Source organism: Notamacropus eugenii, chromosome 4, assembly GCF_028372415.1.
Source record: "Notamacropus eugenii isolate mMacEug1 chromosome 4, mMacEug1.pri_v2, whole genome shotgun sequence".
In the NCBI taxonomy this organism is placed as follows: domain Eukaryota; kingdom Metazoa; phylum Chordata; class Mammalia; order Diprotodontia; family Macropodidae; genus Notamacropus; species Notamacropus eugenii.
Genome location: NC_092875.1, coordinates 164,282,079 through 164,300,728, shown reverse-complemented (window position 1 = coordinate 164,300,728; position 18,650 = coordinate 164,282,079). Strand labels below are relative to the sequence as shown.

Here is an 18,650-nt window from a genome sequence, read left to right as displayed (position 1 = left end):
ATATCCTATATAAACTTTCCCTGTACCCCTTTAAGGCTGCAAGAGTTCTTCTTGCCCATTGAAAAGCGTAATAAATCTTTACCTTGACTTCAACAATGCTTGAGTTTGTAAATTTTTCTCCAGATGACCTGCCCTTGGTACCCTGGTCTTTGTGGGGGTCTCACACCCCCTTTCCAGCCCTCATCAGTAGCACTGAAATTTGAACTCATATTCTGACTCCAGATCCCATGATCTTTCTTCCTATCTCACACAGAGTAGTGCTTTGGAATAACTGAAGGCTCTCTGGAGAACTTTCTCTGCAACTCTAGACACTTTCTAGGGATGCTATTAACATATGATTTTTTAAATGTTCTGGATCGAAGAGGGCAACTGAGTAGGTACTGGATTCCATGTCTGATAAAGATCGGTGGAAGGAACTGGCAATGGTTAGCCTGGAGAAGAAAAAACTTAAAAAAATAAAATAGCTATCTTTAAGCTTTTGAAATGATGTCATATAGAGGAGAGATCTAACTTTCCCTGCTTGGCCCCAGAGGACAAAATCAGGGGTAACAGTTGGATGATGCAGAGAGGCTAGATATTAGGGAATTTTTTCATATATTGTTGTTGTTCCGTTGTTTCAGTCATATCTGATTCTTTGTGACCCCATTTGGGATTTTCTTGGCAAAGATACTGAAGTGGTTTATCATTTCCTTCTCCAGCTCCTTTTACAGATAAATGAACTGAGACAAACAGGTTAAGTGACTTATCCAGGGTCACACAGATAATAAGTCTATGTTCAGATCTGAAGTCAGGTCTTTCTGACTTCAGGCCCTGCTAATATAAATATATAGATATAGATATAGATACCTGTAAATGTAATCCTACAAATACCTGTAATGTTTCCCTGGGAAGTACTGAATATCCTTGTTATTGGAAGTTTTCAAGCAGAGGTTGAATGACCTCTTGTTCAAGATATTGTAGTGAAGATCCCTGCATAGTTAGAGCTACAGGTTTGACTATGTGATCTCTAAGATTCTTTCCCAAATCTAAGATATTGTCACTTGTGATTTTATTTTCAACTCAGCCTGTTTCCCACAGCTTTGGAGACTCAGGCTTAAGGACTGTCTCATCTTTCTTGACTGGGAAAACTTGCTTATATATCTTACATGTGAAGCTATGGAATATCATCTTTAAGGGAATAAACTTATTTCTCCCAACAAAACCAATCCTAGAATAAACAAACAATAAACCCCCAGCCTCATGCATAATTAAACAAAATGGCATAAAAAAGAAGTTGTAAGCACTGGCATATGCAACCATACTCTTCCATTATTTGCCAATTGATAAAAAGAAATAAAGACTATGTATTTTAATTTTGAAAAGGTAGCTCTCCCTCAGATACTTAGTAACTGTGTGACCCTGGGTATGTCACTTAACTTCAATTGTCTCAAAAAGGAAAAAGAAGGGTAGTTCGCAAGTTGCCCTTTGTACGTTAGTTTTGCTATTATTTGAGGAACATCACAATTCTTTTTTAATATAAACGTAAACGTATTCCTCTTAACAGGAGTGTTTAAAGCAAGTTATTCTGATTAACTGGAGTTTGCCAAGCCATAGCGGTTGCCTCTTCTATTCCCTTTGGACAGGGGGAAATTCAGGTCTGTGACTCATGCGTCACGCACATAACTCTGACATTTCAATGCTCGTTTCTGTCCTCTGTGTTGCATAATAGAGAACTATAGCTTATATATTTCTACTAGTCTAGTATTTCTTTTAGAAAAATTTAAAGTTATCCCTACTATATGACTCTTAGAACAACTAATGATGGGGAATTTTTCATTTCTATGAAATTAATTCCTATTAATAAAAGATTTTGTACTGTGTAGATTATGGTACTGGTGCTACAGTGTTGAGAGAAGATAGATAAAAGAATAGAAAACATGGTCTGCCCTAATAGACAGATTGATTGGGGAGAGGACTTCTAGTAAGGAAAATTCCTCTACCAATGCAAATCAACAACTGTTCTTAGAGAATTGCCTGGGTCCCAGGGAGGTTAATTCAATCGGTTAGTCAATAAGCATTTATTAAGGCTGTGATGAATGCTGGGGATACAAAGAAAGGCAGAAGACAGTCCCTGTCCTTCAGAATTCATAATCTAATGGGTTAACTAATTTACCCAGGGTCACATAGACAGAAGTAGGACTTAAAACCTTGAAACCTAAACTTTCTAATGTTGAAGTCAGCTATCTACTATACCACTCTGCCTGTCTAGAGGGTGCATCAGGGGTGGGAGGAAGTATCTAGATGAGAGAGACAAAACATATATGCATTACATGGAATGACAAATAGTTACAGGTAATGTTGGATAAGATGGTTCCTGGAAAAGTATAGACAAACTCAACAGGGAAGGCAGAGTAAGATTGAAGTGATTCAGAACGGTTTCCAAGAGGTAGATTTTGATCTGGATATTGATGGAGTTGATAGTGTCAAGAAATATATTAGGCGATACCCTGTTTTGCTGAGCTAAAGCCCAGAAAGTAGGCTGTGCCCTGAGCTTGGCATAACAACAATCCTTTGCACTCACCCTCTGGATGATCTCAGTCACAGCAAAATCCCAAAATTATTTCATACCAGCACCAGGCATTCTCTGAGCTTGGACAAGAACCTTCAGTACCCATATTCCAGTAATGAAGCCCTGCTAAGAATCAAACAGTTCATTGTGTAGTCAAGTATGGAGATCTCCCCACTCTGCTTTGGGTCCCTCCCTCTAGAGGCAAGGCTCCAGCACATGTGTCCTTGCTTGCAAATTGTTCTGCACTTTGAAAATTAAAATTTTCACTTTGAAATTAAAATTCTGTTTGATTTATGACTGCTGTCTCTATCCTGCTCTGTTCCACTCCAGCCATCCACAGGTTAGAGACAAGTTCCAGTCCACATAACAACAGACAATTTGACAAGAAGGATGGAAAAGAGTATTTTAGACAGGAAGCAAAGATACATGCATAGGCTTGTGTAGCAGTAGTCACATGTGGTTCTGACACTCCTTGTTCTCCCAGATCGAGTGCATAATGTTTGCAGGAATCATGCATGTATGCAAAGAGAGCATGAGCCCCCTATCCATGGCATTCTCTACCAAGAGATGAGGCAGGAACTATAAACCAAATAAGTGATACCCAAATGGATCAATGATATCATCAATCCAGAAGTTCTCTCCAAAGACACAAATCAGGAGCTGTCCAAGACTATATGTCCTTGTGAAACTCTTTTCCATGTCCACACAAAGTTTTGTCCCAAAGAGGTTCATTAGGGTTGGAGGCCTTCCTCCCTCCATTTTCTCAAAGGGATCAGTGGAGGACTGCGGCTGTCCAACAGTTATTTTTAGCTCTTGCCGCATGATCAGTCCATCTTCCCTTTCTATATCCAACTCCTTGGTAATGTCCTTTACCCCTCTCCTTCTTTGGAATCCCTTCTTGGTTACATGTCACAGCCTGCATACTCCCGTCTTGTGCATCTCCATTGCAGTGACTGGGACACTGGGCTTGGAGTCAGGAAGACCTGAGTTCAAGTCTAGATATTTACTAGCTGTGTGCCCCTGGGCAAGCCATTTACCCTCTGTCTGCCTCAGTTTCCTCATCTGTAAGAAGGAGATAATAATAGCACCTACTTCCCAGGATCATTGTAAGGATCAAATGAGTTAATATTTATAAAACACTTTTCAAACCTTTAAGTCCTATGCAAATGCTATCATCATCATGATCATTATTGCTTTCTGTATGATACTTATTTTTAGTCCTTCAGAGACAGTGGTGTTCCCTGTCTTGCTGTCATATGGCAACACTAGAAAAATGTTAGCATTAAGATGGGCCTTCCCTGTCATGAGGGATCAATGAAAGACCTTTGAAATTTCCTTAGAGCAATCCAGTCTGCTCTCCCCTTCCAATTCAATTCTGAGCTCCAGATTATGGTTCATCTACATAGTCTGTCTCAGATATACATATGGTTGGATATAATCTATAGGTAACATTGCCACCACCCTGGTGCAGACCTTCTTCACCTCAAGGCTGGACTATTGCAATAGCCTACTGGTTGGTCTCCCTGCCTCGCATCTTTACTTCCTCTAGCCCATCCTCCTCTCAGCTGTCCAGTTATCTTCCTAAAGTGCAGATCTGACCATATCCCCGCTATTCAATAAACTCTAGTAACTCCTTGTCACTTCTCGGATCTATATAAAATCCTGTTTGGCATTCAAAGCCCTTCCATTCCTACTTTTCTAGTTTTCCTTCACCTTACTTCTCCCCTGTACTTTGCAATCCAATGACATGGGCCTCTTTGCTGTTGCTCTCACAATATACTTCATCTCCTGAAATCTTGTAGTAAAAGAGCTTAAAAAGAAGTATTTTGTTCTACCAAATCAAATGCTTTTTCATAATCAATACACAATTAATAAAATGGGATTTGCTTCTCTCTGCATCTTTCCATTAACTGTGGAATGATAAAGATGTGATCTGTTGTTGAATACTGCTTGTGAAAGCCCTCTAGTTCCCTAACTGTTACCTTCATTGAAAATGTACTTGTTTGTGCATTTATGATTCTCATTAAGATTTGGTGCAGATGGGAGAAGAGGCAGATAGACGAGTAATTATCGACGGCCTTAGTCATCTTTTCTTTCAGTATTTAAGGTCTGCCATTTGTTAATGTTCCTTTGACATCTTCTCCTCCTTCAGATATCTTGTATATCATGTCCTCAACTCTCTCACAGATGCTTCATCTTTAGCACAAATTTCCTTTATATTCACTTAGTCAAATCTGGCTGCTTTTCCCATCTTTAATTTATTTAGTGCTCCTCTATGGGCACTACTGAAACTATGGTTGTTCCAGTGTCTTTGATGGAGAAAGCAGTTTATTGAAGTGTTTTAGGGCTTTCTGATTGTTTTGTATCAGAGTGGAGAGCTTTTACACCAAGGAAGTCCTTACATCGCTGATAATTGCAGGCTGAAATCCTCCTATAGGACCTACTTCACAGGGCTTTTGGAAAGATCCAATGGTACAATATGTTCAAAGTTCTATATTCATTTCAGTTATTATCATTTGTGCTGACCCTATTAATGGATTTTTAAAACTTTTATACGGATTGACAACATTGCTTTATCTCCTGGTGGAAGATGTTTTTCAACTCATAAACTACTATTCATTCAGCTATTGGCTATTTTTCAGGCTATCTATTGCAGGATTAATGTACCTGAGATATTTAGAGCCCAATAGGCCAAGGCCAATCAAAGTGAGTAAAATTTATCGAACAATTCTTTACAACTGAGTGTCTGGTACACAAATTGCTCCTTTGAAAACTACGTATTTGGGAAAGTAGCTCTCACCTGTAATCACAGCTACTGGGTGGAGGGAGGGTCGGGACAGTCAGGCTAGGAGATTTCAGACTCAGGAATTCCAAACTATAGCGACCCATGAGGAGAGGGTATCTACACTACGTTCAGCATGAATATAATGAGCTCTCAGAAGGGGAGCAGGTCAAACCTGTATCAATCAGAGTAGCCCTATGAGTAGCCCTTGAACTTCCAGTGTGGATGAGATAAGGAGATGCAGTCTTAAAAAATAAAATAAAATTTTGTGGGCACATCTGAGATTTCTTTTATAATCAGAAATTAACAACAATAATAGTATTTATATAGTGCCTACTACATGCCAGATACTGTGCTAAGCACTTTACAAGTATTATCTTATTTGATCCTCACAACCACCCTATGAAGTGGATACTATTATTATCCTCATTTCATAGTTGAGGAAAATGAGGCAAACAGGTTAGGTGGCTTGCCTAGGGTCATACAGCTAGTAACTGTCTGATGCAGGATTTTAACGCAGCTCTTCCTGTCTCTGGGTATAGCACTCTATTTATTCATTGTGCCACCTAGCTCTCAGCAAACACATGACATTCATTCTATTTTTTGTAGTGCATTTCATTCTTTGTTTCCTTTAGTAGTCTATTCTACCACCACCCCAAAAAAGGAAAGCTTAATTTTAATTAAAGGATTGATTTGGGGAAATAACATACAAGTAGTTTTCTGAAAGTAGATGAACCGATAAAGGGAGACTACATCAGAGATAAGAGGTATGAAGGAAAAGAGTTAATAAAAGAACATGAAGGAATAGGATAGAATACAAAAGTCGATTGAAAGGAAAATATGGGAAGAAGAATTGTAGAGGGAGAAGGTCATGAAATCGAAGAAGGAAAGAACTCTATATCTCCTTCAAGACGCCTTAAAAACCAGATAATATGGACACAGATCCTTATACACCATAAAACTAGTTTATTTCCTTAAACACTTCTAATTGCTAAATAAGAACTACCAAAATCAACATAAATTTCTAGGAAGAGAAAAATGATTTTGCCTCTGAGAAAGTTTGGTTTGCTAGTTTCTTGCTCAGGTATTTAGTTCAGCCCACTGCTTACATGAATCAGTAACAAGACTGAAAAATGGGCAATGTTTCGTAATAGAAGTCGTGTTGGATTTAGAGTCAAGATTCCTGCCTCTGACGCTTACTAGTCATGTGTCCACATATAAATCACTTGCCTCAGGCACCTCTTTAACAGCATAGCATGTAATCTCTCAGTTATTTCTTCATTCTGAGAAATGGATTCATTTGTTTCTCCATTAATGATATCACTTTTGTGGTAAGATAGGAACACAGAAGATCATTTTTATGGTGTCATTTCCAAAATTTATCAGGAGACATATACTTTTAAATATAAACTTAAGTATACTGAACACTTTTGGTAATAACTATGCAAATTTGTACCCAGCTTTTTTTTTTCATTTTATTTATTTTTAATGCTCTACAATCACTACCATAAAACTTAGATTTTTTTTTCTTCTACCTACCCCCTACCCTCCTCTCTCCCCAAGATGGCATACAATTCTATAAAGGATCTACACATACGTTCCTATTGAATACTTTTTCATTATAGTCATGCTGTGTAGAAGAACTAAAATAAATGGGAGAAATCATATAACAAACCAAAACATAATACACACACACACAAACACAAAACAAAAAAAAAATGATCTGCTACGTTCTGCAATTGAATTCCATAGTTCTTTCTGTGAATGTGGAAGGCATATTGCCTTAGAAGACAATTGGGATTTTTTTTTTTTAATGTCCTTGCATTGCTATGAAGATCCAAGTCTACCAGAAAAAAACCTCTCACACACTGTGGTCATTGTTGTGCATAAAGTTCTCCTGGCTCTGCTTGTTTCACTCAGTATAAGGTCTTATAAGTCTTTCCAGGCCTCTCTGAAGTCTTTTTGTTCATCATTTCTTATGGTGCAATAGTATTCCATTACATTCATATGCCATAATTTATTCAGCCATTCCCCAGTTGATGGGCATCCCCTTGATTTCCAGTTTTTGGCCACTACAAAGAGTGCTGCTATAAATATTTTTGTACATATGGGACCCTTAAAGGGTACGCACATTTTTGTAGCCCTTTGGGCATAGTTCCAAACCTCTCTCGAGAATGGTTGGATGAGCTCACAATTCTACCAAGAATGAATTAGTGTTCCAACTCTCCCACATCCTCTCCAGCATTTATCATTTTCCTGTTCTGTCATGTTTGCCAATCTAATCGGTATGATGTGGTGCCTCAGAGTTGTTTTGATTTGCATCTCTCTAATCAAAAGTGATTTAGAGCATTTTTTCATATGATTATAGATATCTTTAATTTCTTCCTCTGAAAATTGCCTGTTCATATCCTTTGACTATTTATCAATTGGGGAATGACTTGTATTGTTGTACATTTGACTCAGTTGTCTATATATTCTAGAAATGAGGCCTTTATCCTCGAGATTAGCTATAAAAATTTTTTCCCAATATACTATATCCCCCGAATTTTGGTTGCACTGGGTTTGGTTGTGCAAAAACTTTTCAGTTTAATGTAATCAAAATTATCCATCTTGCATTTCATAATGCTTTCTATCTCTTCTTTAGTCAAAAATTCTTCCCTTCTCCATAAATCTAATAAATACACTATCCCTTTCTCCTTCAGTTTGTCCATGATATCAATCTTTATACCTAGATCATGTGCCCATTTGGACTTTATTCTTGTGTAGGGTGTCAGGCATGGGTCTATGCCTAGTTTCTGTCACACTGTTATCCAGTTCGACAATTTTTGTCGAACAGTGAGTTCTTATCCCAGAAGCTGGGGTCCTTGGGTTTATCAAACGGGAGATTACTATATTAATTGCCTACTGTGTCTTGAGTACCTAGCTTATTCCACTTGTCTAGCCTTCTATTTCTTAGCCAGTGCCAAGTGGTTTTGATAATTGCTGTTTAAATACAATTTGAGATCCAGCTTTTGTTAATAGCTTAAACAATAACATTAGACAATCCCTGTCTATTTTTTCTCAGATTCCAGAGACAGGAGAACATAATAAATGTGGTAATACATCAACAATCAAATGATTTATATTTTTTAATTATAATGCACATATTATCATTCATATTTTTCTCATCACCCAGTTATTCTCTCATTTAAGTGGAGATTAAAAATCAAGTTAGAAATGTCAGTGTTGACAAGGCTAATTCAGATCTATAAATGGCCCTTGACTGATTCATTTTTCAGTCAGTTCTCTTTAGGCTATCTCCTGTGACACCATTGATTAATTTAACAGTAATAATCTAATTTGGACATGAGAGCTGCCCCAGTTTGAGGTCATAACATTTATGGATCCATTGGGTTTATTCCTCTCATTTATACATCAGTGTTATAACCTACTTAACATTCATTGAGGGATGGGGTGGGAACATGAGTGAGAGCCTGTGGGGAGAAGAGAGGTATCTAGCATTTGGTAATCTCCCTAGGTCTATAAACCCTAGTTAGAAAAATAGCAATTTAAGGTTGTTTTCCCCCCTCTACTTAATTTCTTCCATTTTTTTTGTTTCCTTTTAATACCTTTTATAATACCTCAGCCTTTTCTTTCCAGTGGTTTATTGCCTGTGTACTCTTTTCCTGGTGATTATACCTCTCTACAGTGACACTATTAATTTTTTCATTGGAATTGGAACTGGTTTGTCTGGAATACCTATATATATCTTGGGAGTTTATTTAAATACCTGTATATTTCTTGGGAGTGTATTTATCAGCTGAGAAGAGACCTCCATGTCTCCAAAGGTTCTATGATAAGAAACATGAGCTCAAATTCCCATGAGATCCCATGATTTGGTCTTTAAAAATCCCATTCTGAAATCACTATTGGTAAATGGAAAACTCATGCCTGTATTATTGCAGTAGCTTTCTGTTTAGTCTGTTTGTCTCAGCTTTCTCTCCACTTGAGTACATCCTCCACTCATCTGTCAAATTGATCTTTCCAAACCTCAGGACTAACCATGTCACATTTCCACTCCTATTCAGTAAATTTCAGTAGCTCAACTTCATAAAACATTAAATCTTCTGTTTGGAATTCAATGTCATCCATAACCTGACCCCTTCCTACTTTTCCAGTCTTGTTATACATTCTTCTTCTCCCTCCCTCTACATACTCTGCAGTCCATTGACACTGGCCTTCTTGCAGGCCCTTGTGCAAGACACACCATCTCCTGATTAGTCATTTTTACTGATTGTTCTCCATACGTAGAATGCTCTCTCTCCTCATCGTTGTTTCTTGGCCTCTCTATCTTCCTTCAGGTCCCAGTAAAGTCTGGCCTTCTGTATGAAGTCTTCTTTCCCGCTCCTCCTGAATACTAGTGCCTTCCCTCTGTTAATTATCTACACTTTGTATATATCTTATTTGTACATGGTTGTTTACATGTTGTCTCCTATTAGATTGTTAGCTCCGAGAGACTTTTTTTTTTTTTTTTTGCCTTTCTTTGTATCACCAGAGTTTAGAACAGTACCTGGCACTTAATAAGTATTTGTTTACTGACTGCTCACTACTCTCTCTCATAATTAGCTTTGCTACCTAATGGTTTCTAAGTCTGTGTGTTAACCAAAAGGAGAGTCCTGGAACTTACCCTGACAAGAGTAAAAAAAAGATATTTAACAATGTATATACATGTGTATATGTAGAATGGACAGTCAATCATTTGTGTTCTTATATCGCCGTAGAGAAAGGGTGGAGGGAAGGATGGGGGGAAGGACAGGAGTAAAAGATTATGGAAGAGTAGCTAGTTTCACATAAGTAGCATTTGGCTGGGTCCATTACCTAATCACTTTAGAATGAGAAATATAGATAGTAAGGAAGAATATGGAAGAGATTCAGGGATTAATTAAAAATAGGTTCAAACACTCCTAAGAGAGAACAGAACTCTCTTCTAAGCTATAAGAGGATAATAACCCATTTTAACCTTTGTAAATGTCTATGAATGAACAGTATACTCCCATGAGCATTTTATCACAGATTTAGTTTAGTCACTAGTTTCTCTATGGGGAAACAGGAAATTAGTAACCAAGGCTTTATCATCAAAAGCACATTGCATTATGTTCCATGTAGCTTTAATGTGTAAATAGCTATTTTCTTTAAAAACTGTTCATTTGTATACAGACATACCAAGTCTATCATCTCTAATTGGCTCCAGGAATACATAGTAGTATGTATTTTTTTTTTCATTATATGGGAGTAGTTAGTTCCACAGAAATAGAGCAGAGCAAAGCAAAACCAATGAAAGGGCAGGAGAAATAAGAAGCAGGAAAGAATGAATTTAGTCACTAGTTTTCTTAATCTCTTTCAGTTTCTTTTCTTGGAACTCTATTAAAGTCCTTCTTTGAAAGGTCAGCAATGACCTCCTAATTGCCAAATTCAGTGGCTGTTTCTCAAGCCTTGTCCTCACTGACCTACAATGATACTTTTAACCAACAATGCTTCAATGTTGTCTAATCCTTTAGTTTCCAGCTTATTATATGCTCCTGATTCTTTGCCTGCTTCCTAACTATTTTTCTGATTCCTTCACTGACTGCTCCTCCTGTCCTCTAAATATGAACATTCAGCAAGGTTCTAGTTTCAACCTTCTTCTCAATCCATATCTTTTCCTTTGATGATTTTATCTACAGTAGTAGATAGTAGCAGCTTAAAAAATCATTTTTCAGGTCACTCAAATTTATATCTTTATCACTGACCTCTTTTCCAAACTTAGATTCCCAAATCCAATTATCAGAAATCAGTCTGGATTTCCCATTAGCACTCCAAGCTCAAAACACAAAATATCTTTAAAAAAAAAAAAAAAAAAAAAGAACTCATCTCTTCTCTAAAGCCCCTTTCCTCTTTTGACATGCTTATTCTCCCAGTCATCCAGTCACATAACCTTTTTGTCTCTTCTCTATTCCACACATCAGTCTCTGAGTTTTTCCAACTGTATCTCTGCAATATTTTATATCAAGCCTTTCCTTTCCATTCCCACCGCCATCTCTAGAATTCAGGTCCTTGTCACCTTTTGTCTAGATTACTGTAATGCCCTACATTTATTCTCCTTACCCTCTTATCTATGCTACATATGCTGTTAGAACAATCTTCTCAATACTTGGGCTTTATCATACTAATCAAAACCCTCTGAACTCAAGTATACTTTTATTTTTCTTATGCTGTTATATTCTAATGTGTATTGTGTCATATATATATGTTTATAGATAGATAGATAGATAGATAGATATAGATATAGATATAGATAGATATAGATATAGATATAGATATCTTCTTCTAGGGTCCAGGTTTTAACTCACTGAAGTCAGAGACTTTTCATTATTTATCTTTGAGTCACTTTGAATTTCTAGCATGGGACTTTGCACAAAGTAAACATTTCACAAATATTTGTTTAAGGTGAATGAGGATTATTGGCCAATAACTTAGTTGCTAAGGAAAATCAATCAATCAACAAGCCTGTTGTTAAGTGAGTGACTACTATAGACCAGGCACTCTACTAAGCACTGGGGCTAATAAAAAAGCAAACGAATGAATAAGTGAATGAATAAATACAGCAAACAGTGCCTTCACACAAAGACCTCACATTCTATTGTGGCCAATATGCATCCAAATAAGAATAGAGAGGTGTAATGGCCTCCTCTGAGGCTATCTCCCATCTAATACTTGCAGCTTGGGTGCCTAAGAGGGCAATTATGCCCCCTCCCCAATTTAGGGTACTCTGAACATCCATACTCTTGATTATTATTCAAATGGAGCTACTTGACTATGTCTTTAAACTCAAATCACTCTGGCTTTCACTGATTGGCTCATAATAGGTCCCAGCCCAAACCTCACTTGTTTATGTTTGATGTCTCAAAGTGGGTGTAAATAGCAGTTGTTTCTGTTCTGTTCAGAATCTCTGAGCATCTTCCCCTTCCAGACTGAATTTTTTGTGTAAGTGAAGACAAACTAGGTCCTCTTTTGCCTCAATTCTTACCTAGCCTTTAACTATTAAAGGAGTGTTGCCTTAGGCAAACTGAGACCTAAGAAAGACCTTAGCTTAAACAGATCAAGGTCTTGCATTGCATCTGGGACCATCACCAGTCGTCCTCACCTATGTCCTACCACTGGACTCCAATGACTCTGGAGGAGAAATGAGGCTGATAACTCTACACAGCTCTCTCTCACTTAAATCAAATTCACTTGCTAGTCAAGACTTCATGCTGCTGATATCATTGGTCCTCTTCCACAACTAATGAACGACAACAAACTACTCTAAAAACTGTGCCTCTGACGCTGACTATGTCACCCAGCAGTCACTTCTCAGTATTCTAGGCCACTCTCTCAGAAAATAAATTACAGAGAAGTTGCTGACCTACATTGATAGAGAAAGTTTCCTCATCCAGGAGTTCCAAATACTGAAAAACATCCTATATATCTAGTCCATATCCCCACAAAAATTCCACAATAGGAATAGAAATTGCAAGAAAGATAAAATGAAATTATATTTGCTCCTAGAATCAATAGGGATCCATCAGAACTTACTGAGAGGGGGATATGAGGGAGAGGGGGTGATATGAGACCTGTGTTTTAGTAAAATCACTTTGGTAGCTGTATGGAGAATGGATTGGAGATGGGAGAAGCTTAAGACTGGGAGTTCAAATGGGAGACTATCGTAATAGTCCAAGTGATAGATGACGACATCTTGAGCTAGGACAGCCTTGAAACTAGAGGAATGTATTCAAGAAAGGTTGTAGAGATAGACAAACAAGATTTGACCATAGATTGGATATATCAGGTGAGAGAGAGAGAGACGGAATTGAAAGGTGTGCCTGGGAAACTGGAAGAGGGATGGATTTTTCAATAATGTTAGGGAAACTCAGAAAAGGGGTGGATTTGAGGGGGAAGTTTATATCTGATGTCACATCCTATTGATGACTACTCATAGAATAAGACTGTCCTACTGAAAATTAAAAGAGAGAGGTGAGGTTTACTGTTTAGTTACTTCCTTGAAACATCAAACTCACCCTGTGAGGGGTGTGTACCATAGCTACTGAATGATCTGGGGGGGAGGGGACAGTTCAGCAGATAGTTATACTGGGGGTAAAGGTATTGACTTTCCCAATGACAGATGCATTGCTCTTGCTGTAAATATCCAAGTAATGATTAAATAATTTTCTTGAGGGTCTTGAGACCCAGCAAAGAAAGGGTGGGGAGGCTGGAGCCTAGCACAAGAATAAGAGTGGGAGAGTAATGGGGGATAAGGGTAGGTGTGGCTATGTTGAAGTTGAGTCCCATCACAGGAAGAGGAGAGTACAAACCTTTTCCACATACCATGAGTTGAGGTTATGGTGGATGTTTTGGCCCCCATTTTGTAGAACAGTGCCTTTGAAGACTGAGTCACTGGAGAATGTGCTTTAATTTTGTATAGGACTCCTAGGGATGTGTTCAGGCTTTTGATAGACAATAGCTAGCTGCTTTCTAATTCCATCAAAAAGAGATCTGTCGTACTTCATAAAGAAATAACAGAACGAAAACCGTTCTTTGTACTCATTTAAGATCATAATACCTTATTGTCTGTGTTGCCTGTTCCCTTACTTTCTGTGATTCCTTTCTGTGGGCTTAGAGGAAATAATTTGTTGAGAGGCATCCTGAACAACTACTCTTAACCATATAGAATACACACAAAAGACATACAAGGTAAATTTTGGAAGGTCACTAGTAAGAAATTGGGAAGGGAAGGAATCATGAAAGGTTTCTTCATGTAGATGAAGATACAAATATAGGTGATGGTGCTTCAGCTGAGTCTAAGAAAATATGTTTTCAAAAGATGGAAGGGGGGAGGAAATGTATTCCAGGAATGAGGGACAGCCAGTACAAAGGCAAAGAGATAGGACAATAAATATCATGTATGAAAAATAATAAGGCCAGTGTGACTGGAAAGGGAATAATTTATAATAAGGTTGGAAAGTAGGATGGGGTCAGATTATGAAGGCTAAATAAGAATTTTTATCTGACCCTCGAGGCAATAGGAAATTATTGGAAAGTACTGAGTAGTGAAGTCATATTTTTCAGACCTATACTTTAGGAAAACCACTTGGGTAGTTATATAGAAGATGAATTCATGAGGTAATAACAGTAATGATACTAACAGAATTGACTTTCCAAGATTTTTTTTAAATGAGATATATTCATATATATCATGATGGAATGATGAGATACAAGTTTGCAGAAAGGTAAAGGAGCCATTGAAAAACTTTACATTTTTCCAGATCTATGGCTGAGCAAAATATTTAGTCTAGTTTCATAATGCATGTGGGTATTATTTTAAAAGGTTTAATCTTACCAATTTGACTTAATCACTTTTGATCGTGTATGTTGCAGTTTCAACTACAAAGTATGTTCAGATTTGTGCTACTGTTGTCTGTCAGACCTGGATGTCAAACAGGAGAAAACAGAAGAAAAAGCCCAATAGAATTTGCTTAAGGTTTACCTTCTATACCATTTTTAATGGAATGAGATTAAGCTACAACCTTGATTCTTTGTATCCATGTCTTTTTGTATTTTTGATATTAACCCTTTCACTCCTTTTGTCAGTTACCTATGCCACTGAGTTTTCAATATTTATATGATTAAAATATTTCAAACTTCAATATTGTTGTGTTCAGATCTGTCTTTACTGAGCATAGTTTGGGATTTGAGGGAAAATCAACTATAGCTAATGAGTAATTACTATTAGGGATTCATCAAGGAAAAATTGATATCAAGGAATAGCATCACAATTTACAATATCACTAAAGAGTGTTTATTGTTCTAAGGGATTCAACAGATCCGAAGCCATTCCTGTCTGAGCACAATGAGAAAGAATTTCCCATTTCAGTGACGCATTAGCTGGAGCAGGTTTTTCAGATGTTGCTCAACATCCTGTTTGTGTGCACCGAGAGAGGGGAGGAAAATACATGCATGTGGACAAATTCAGAGAAAGCTCCCAAAAGATGAATTTTAGGAATGTACCAACATATTTCTTTGAAACTCTCATGATTGGAAAATAAATTAATAACAACATATTGTAAATAAGCTACAATAGTCTTCCAACTTGTCATTCTATGTAACACTCTTACAGTCAGAACAAGGCTGTTAGATCACATGATCTAAGTCTAACTGAAATGATGATGCAGCAATGGGCAGAAGAAAAGTTCTAATAAGGTTACTTAGGGATGAAAATCATTTTTTTTCTGTTCTTTAAATATAGCAATTTATCATTCTATTCCAAGGATTTTTTTTTAAAATCTCAAACAAGAGCTTTTGAGAATAACACAGAAATGCCAAAACTGAAAGTTGGAAAGGATGTCAGAGATCATTTAGCCAAAAGTCTAAGATGATGCAACAAAGTACCAGAGAATTAAAAATAACTTGTGTTGCAGGTCTATTTCCCCAAGTGTTTCTTATGTGCTAAACTAAGGTTTCAAGCTACTTGACATCTTTGGGACCAAGATACCAACAGATTTGACTAGGTTGAAATCTGGGTCACAAGATCAGAGAAAGTCGCATCTTCAATAGCAACTTTTTTTAAAATTTTAAGGATTTTTTAAAAATGCTATCACTTTTCAAACACGCCACTTATATAGAACCTTCCTTTGTAACAACAAATACTGTTCAATTCAATAGTATTCAAACAGCACCTGCTATGCACCAGTCACTGTGCTAGATGCCATGACCACAAAGATGGACACAAAACAATGTCTACCCTTGAGGTACCTACATTCTTTCATATCCTAACAAAACAATACCTTGAGACTCCTCTTTGGTGGTAGCTAGGTGGTGCAGTGTCGAAGTGCTCAGAGTGGAGTCAGAAAGATTTCTTTTCCTGAGTTCAAATCTGGTCAAAGATAGATTTGTCTTTGTGTGTCACTGGGCAAGTCACAACCTTGTTTACCTCAGGTTTCTGCTCTGTAAAATGAGCTGGAGAAGGAAATGATTAATTACTCCAGTGTCTTTGCCAAGAAAACCCCAAAAGAGGTTGTGAAGAGTTAGACATGACTGAAAAATTACTAAAAAAAAAAAAAAAGTCCAACATGGTATGCCTCATTCCACATCTAGAGTCCACCACCTTTCTGCTGAAAGGAAGGAGATATGTTTCATGCATAGTTTATTGGTCACAAAATTGATCCGAATTCTGATGTCTTTCAGTGATGCTTTCTTTTACATTATTGTGATGATCATGTAAATTAGTTTTGCTTTGCTTTTATCTTCACCAGTTTATTTCTTTCCAAAGTTCTCTGAATTCTTCATATTCATAATTTTTTACAATGCAATAATATTCCATTACTTTCATATGCCTCAATTTACTTTATGGGTACCCATTTTATACCTATAAGGATGCTACTATAAAAAGTACCATTATAGATATTTTTATGTCATGACTTTGGCTTCCCTATAATACTGCAAGATCAAAGAGTATGTATAGTTTGGTGGTTTATCTAGTATAATTCCAAATTGTTTTCCAGAATAGTTAGAACAATTTGCAGCTCCAATCAGAGTGCTTTAGTATGCCTATCTTCCTATAGGCCCTCCAGTATTTACCAAATGTAACTTTTATAACATTTGGTAATCTATTGGGTGAAAGCTGAAGTGACAAGAGCTGTTTTATTTTACTTTTCTCTAATTACTAGTGATTTGGAACACTCTTTTCTATAGTTGTTTTCATTTCTTTTTCAAAAAATCTTCTGGTTCATATTTTGACCACTTATATTTGATAATGGATCTTTTCCTTATATATTTTTATTTATTTTATTTCCCAATATATTTTGGATATCAGAATTTTATTAGAAATATTGAATTTGAATATTTCCCTCCTTGATTGATAGTTTCTCTTCTTAATCTAGCTAGCTATACTGATTTTGGTCATATGAAAGCTTAAGTTTTTTTCATCATAATTACCTATTTCACATTTTTAAATAATGTCTGTCCTTTTTCTGGTAAATAATTGTCACTAAAAATAATTAAAATCTCTATTGACTAAAAAAATACACATTGAAACAACTCTGAGGTACCATTTTACACCTATCAGACTAGTTAACATGACAGAGCAGGAAAATGATAAATGCTGGAGAAGATGTGGGAAAATTGGAACCTAATGCATTGTTGGTGGAGTTGTGAATTTATCCAAACAATAATGGAGAGCAATTTGGAACTTTGCCCAAAGGGCTATAAAACTGTGCATACCTTTTGATCCAGCAATACCACCACTGCATCCCAAAGAGATCATTAAAAAGGGAAAAGAGCCTATTTGTACAAAAATATTTACAGCAGCTCTTTTTGTGGTGGCCAAGAATTGGAAATTGAGAGGATGCCCATCAATTGAGGAATGACTGAACAAGTTGTGGCTTATTAATGCAGTGGAACACTATAGTTCCAAAAAAAAGGATGAGTAGGTAGATTTTGGAAAAACCTGGAAAAAGTTATATGAACTGATGCTGCATGAAGTGAGCAGAACCAGAAGAACATTGTACATAGTAACAGCAACATTGTGTGATGACCAACTTTGATAGACTTAACTCTTAGCAGTGCGATGGAGGTGGGGAACCTGCAGCCTAGAGATTGCATGTAGCCCTCTAAGTCTTCAAGGGCAGCCCTTAGACTAAATCCAAATCTGATTCTAAGACAATTTCAAAAAACTCATGATGGAAAATGCTATCCACATCCAGAGAAAGAGCTATGGAGTCTGAAGGTAAATCAAAGCATACTATTTTCCTTTTTTCCTTCTTTCCCATGGTTTTTCCCTTTTGTTCTGATTCTTCTTTCACAACATATCTAATATGGAAATATGTTTAATACAATCACATGAGTTGTTTCGGGAATGGTAGAGGTGGAGGGGAAAAAATTAGAACTCAAAATCTTTAAAAATGAATGTTGAAAACTAAAACTAAATAAATAAAAGAATTATCATCCTAGTCATAGCTGTGTAAGGTACTTCTTTGCATTTTCATCTACTTTTTTAAATAATGCAAACTTCTATATTTAGTTCACATATTTATTTGAAGCTTATTATAGTGTGTGATGTAGGATGTCTTGCTATCACTTCCAGGATCAAATAAAAATTCTCTGTTTGGAATTCAAAGCCCTTCATAACCTTCTCCTCCTCTTTCCCAGTCTTCTTATGCCTTCTACCCCCTGTCCTATATTCTTCCATCCAGTGACCCTGGATTGATTCCTGGTTGTTCCGTGAACAAGACACTCCACCTTCTACCTCCAGGAATTTTCTCTGGCTGT

The 18,650-nt window shown here is 36.9% G+C and overlaps 1 protein-coding gene across 1 annotated transcript in view; it reads left to right on the top strand.

The window, feature by feature from the left end:
* The window catches only part of LOC140502372 (Y+L amino acid transporter 2-like), a 30,224-nt gene extending 21,030 nt beyond the window's left edge, over positions 1–9,194 (top strand). Inside the window, 4 exon segments of the mRNA XM_072606584.1 lie at positions 5,103–5,254; positions 5,790–5,794; positions 8,956–9,063; positions 9,095–9,194. Coding sequence (XP_072462685.1) covers positions 5,103–5,254; positions 5,790–5,794; positions 8,956–9,063; positions 9,095–9,194 — 365 coding nt within the window.
* The last annotated feature ends 9,456 nt before the right edge of the window (positions 9,195–18,650 follow it).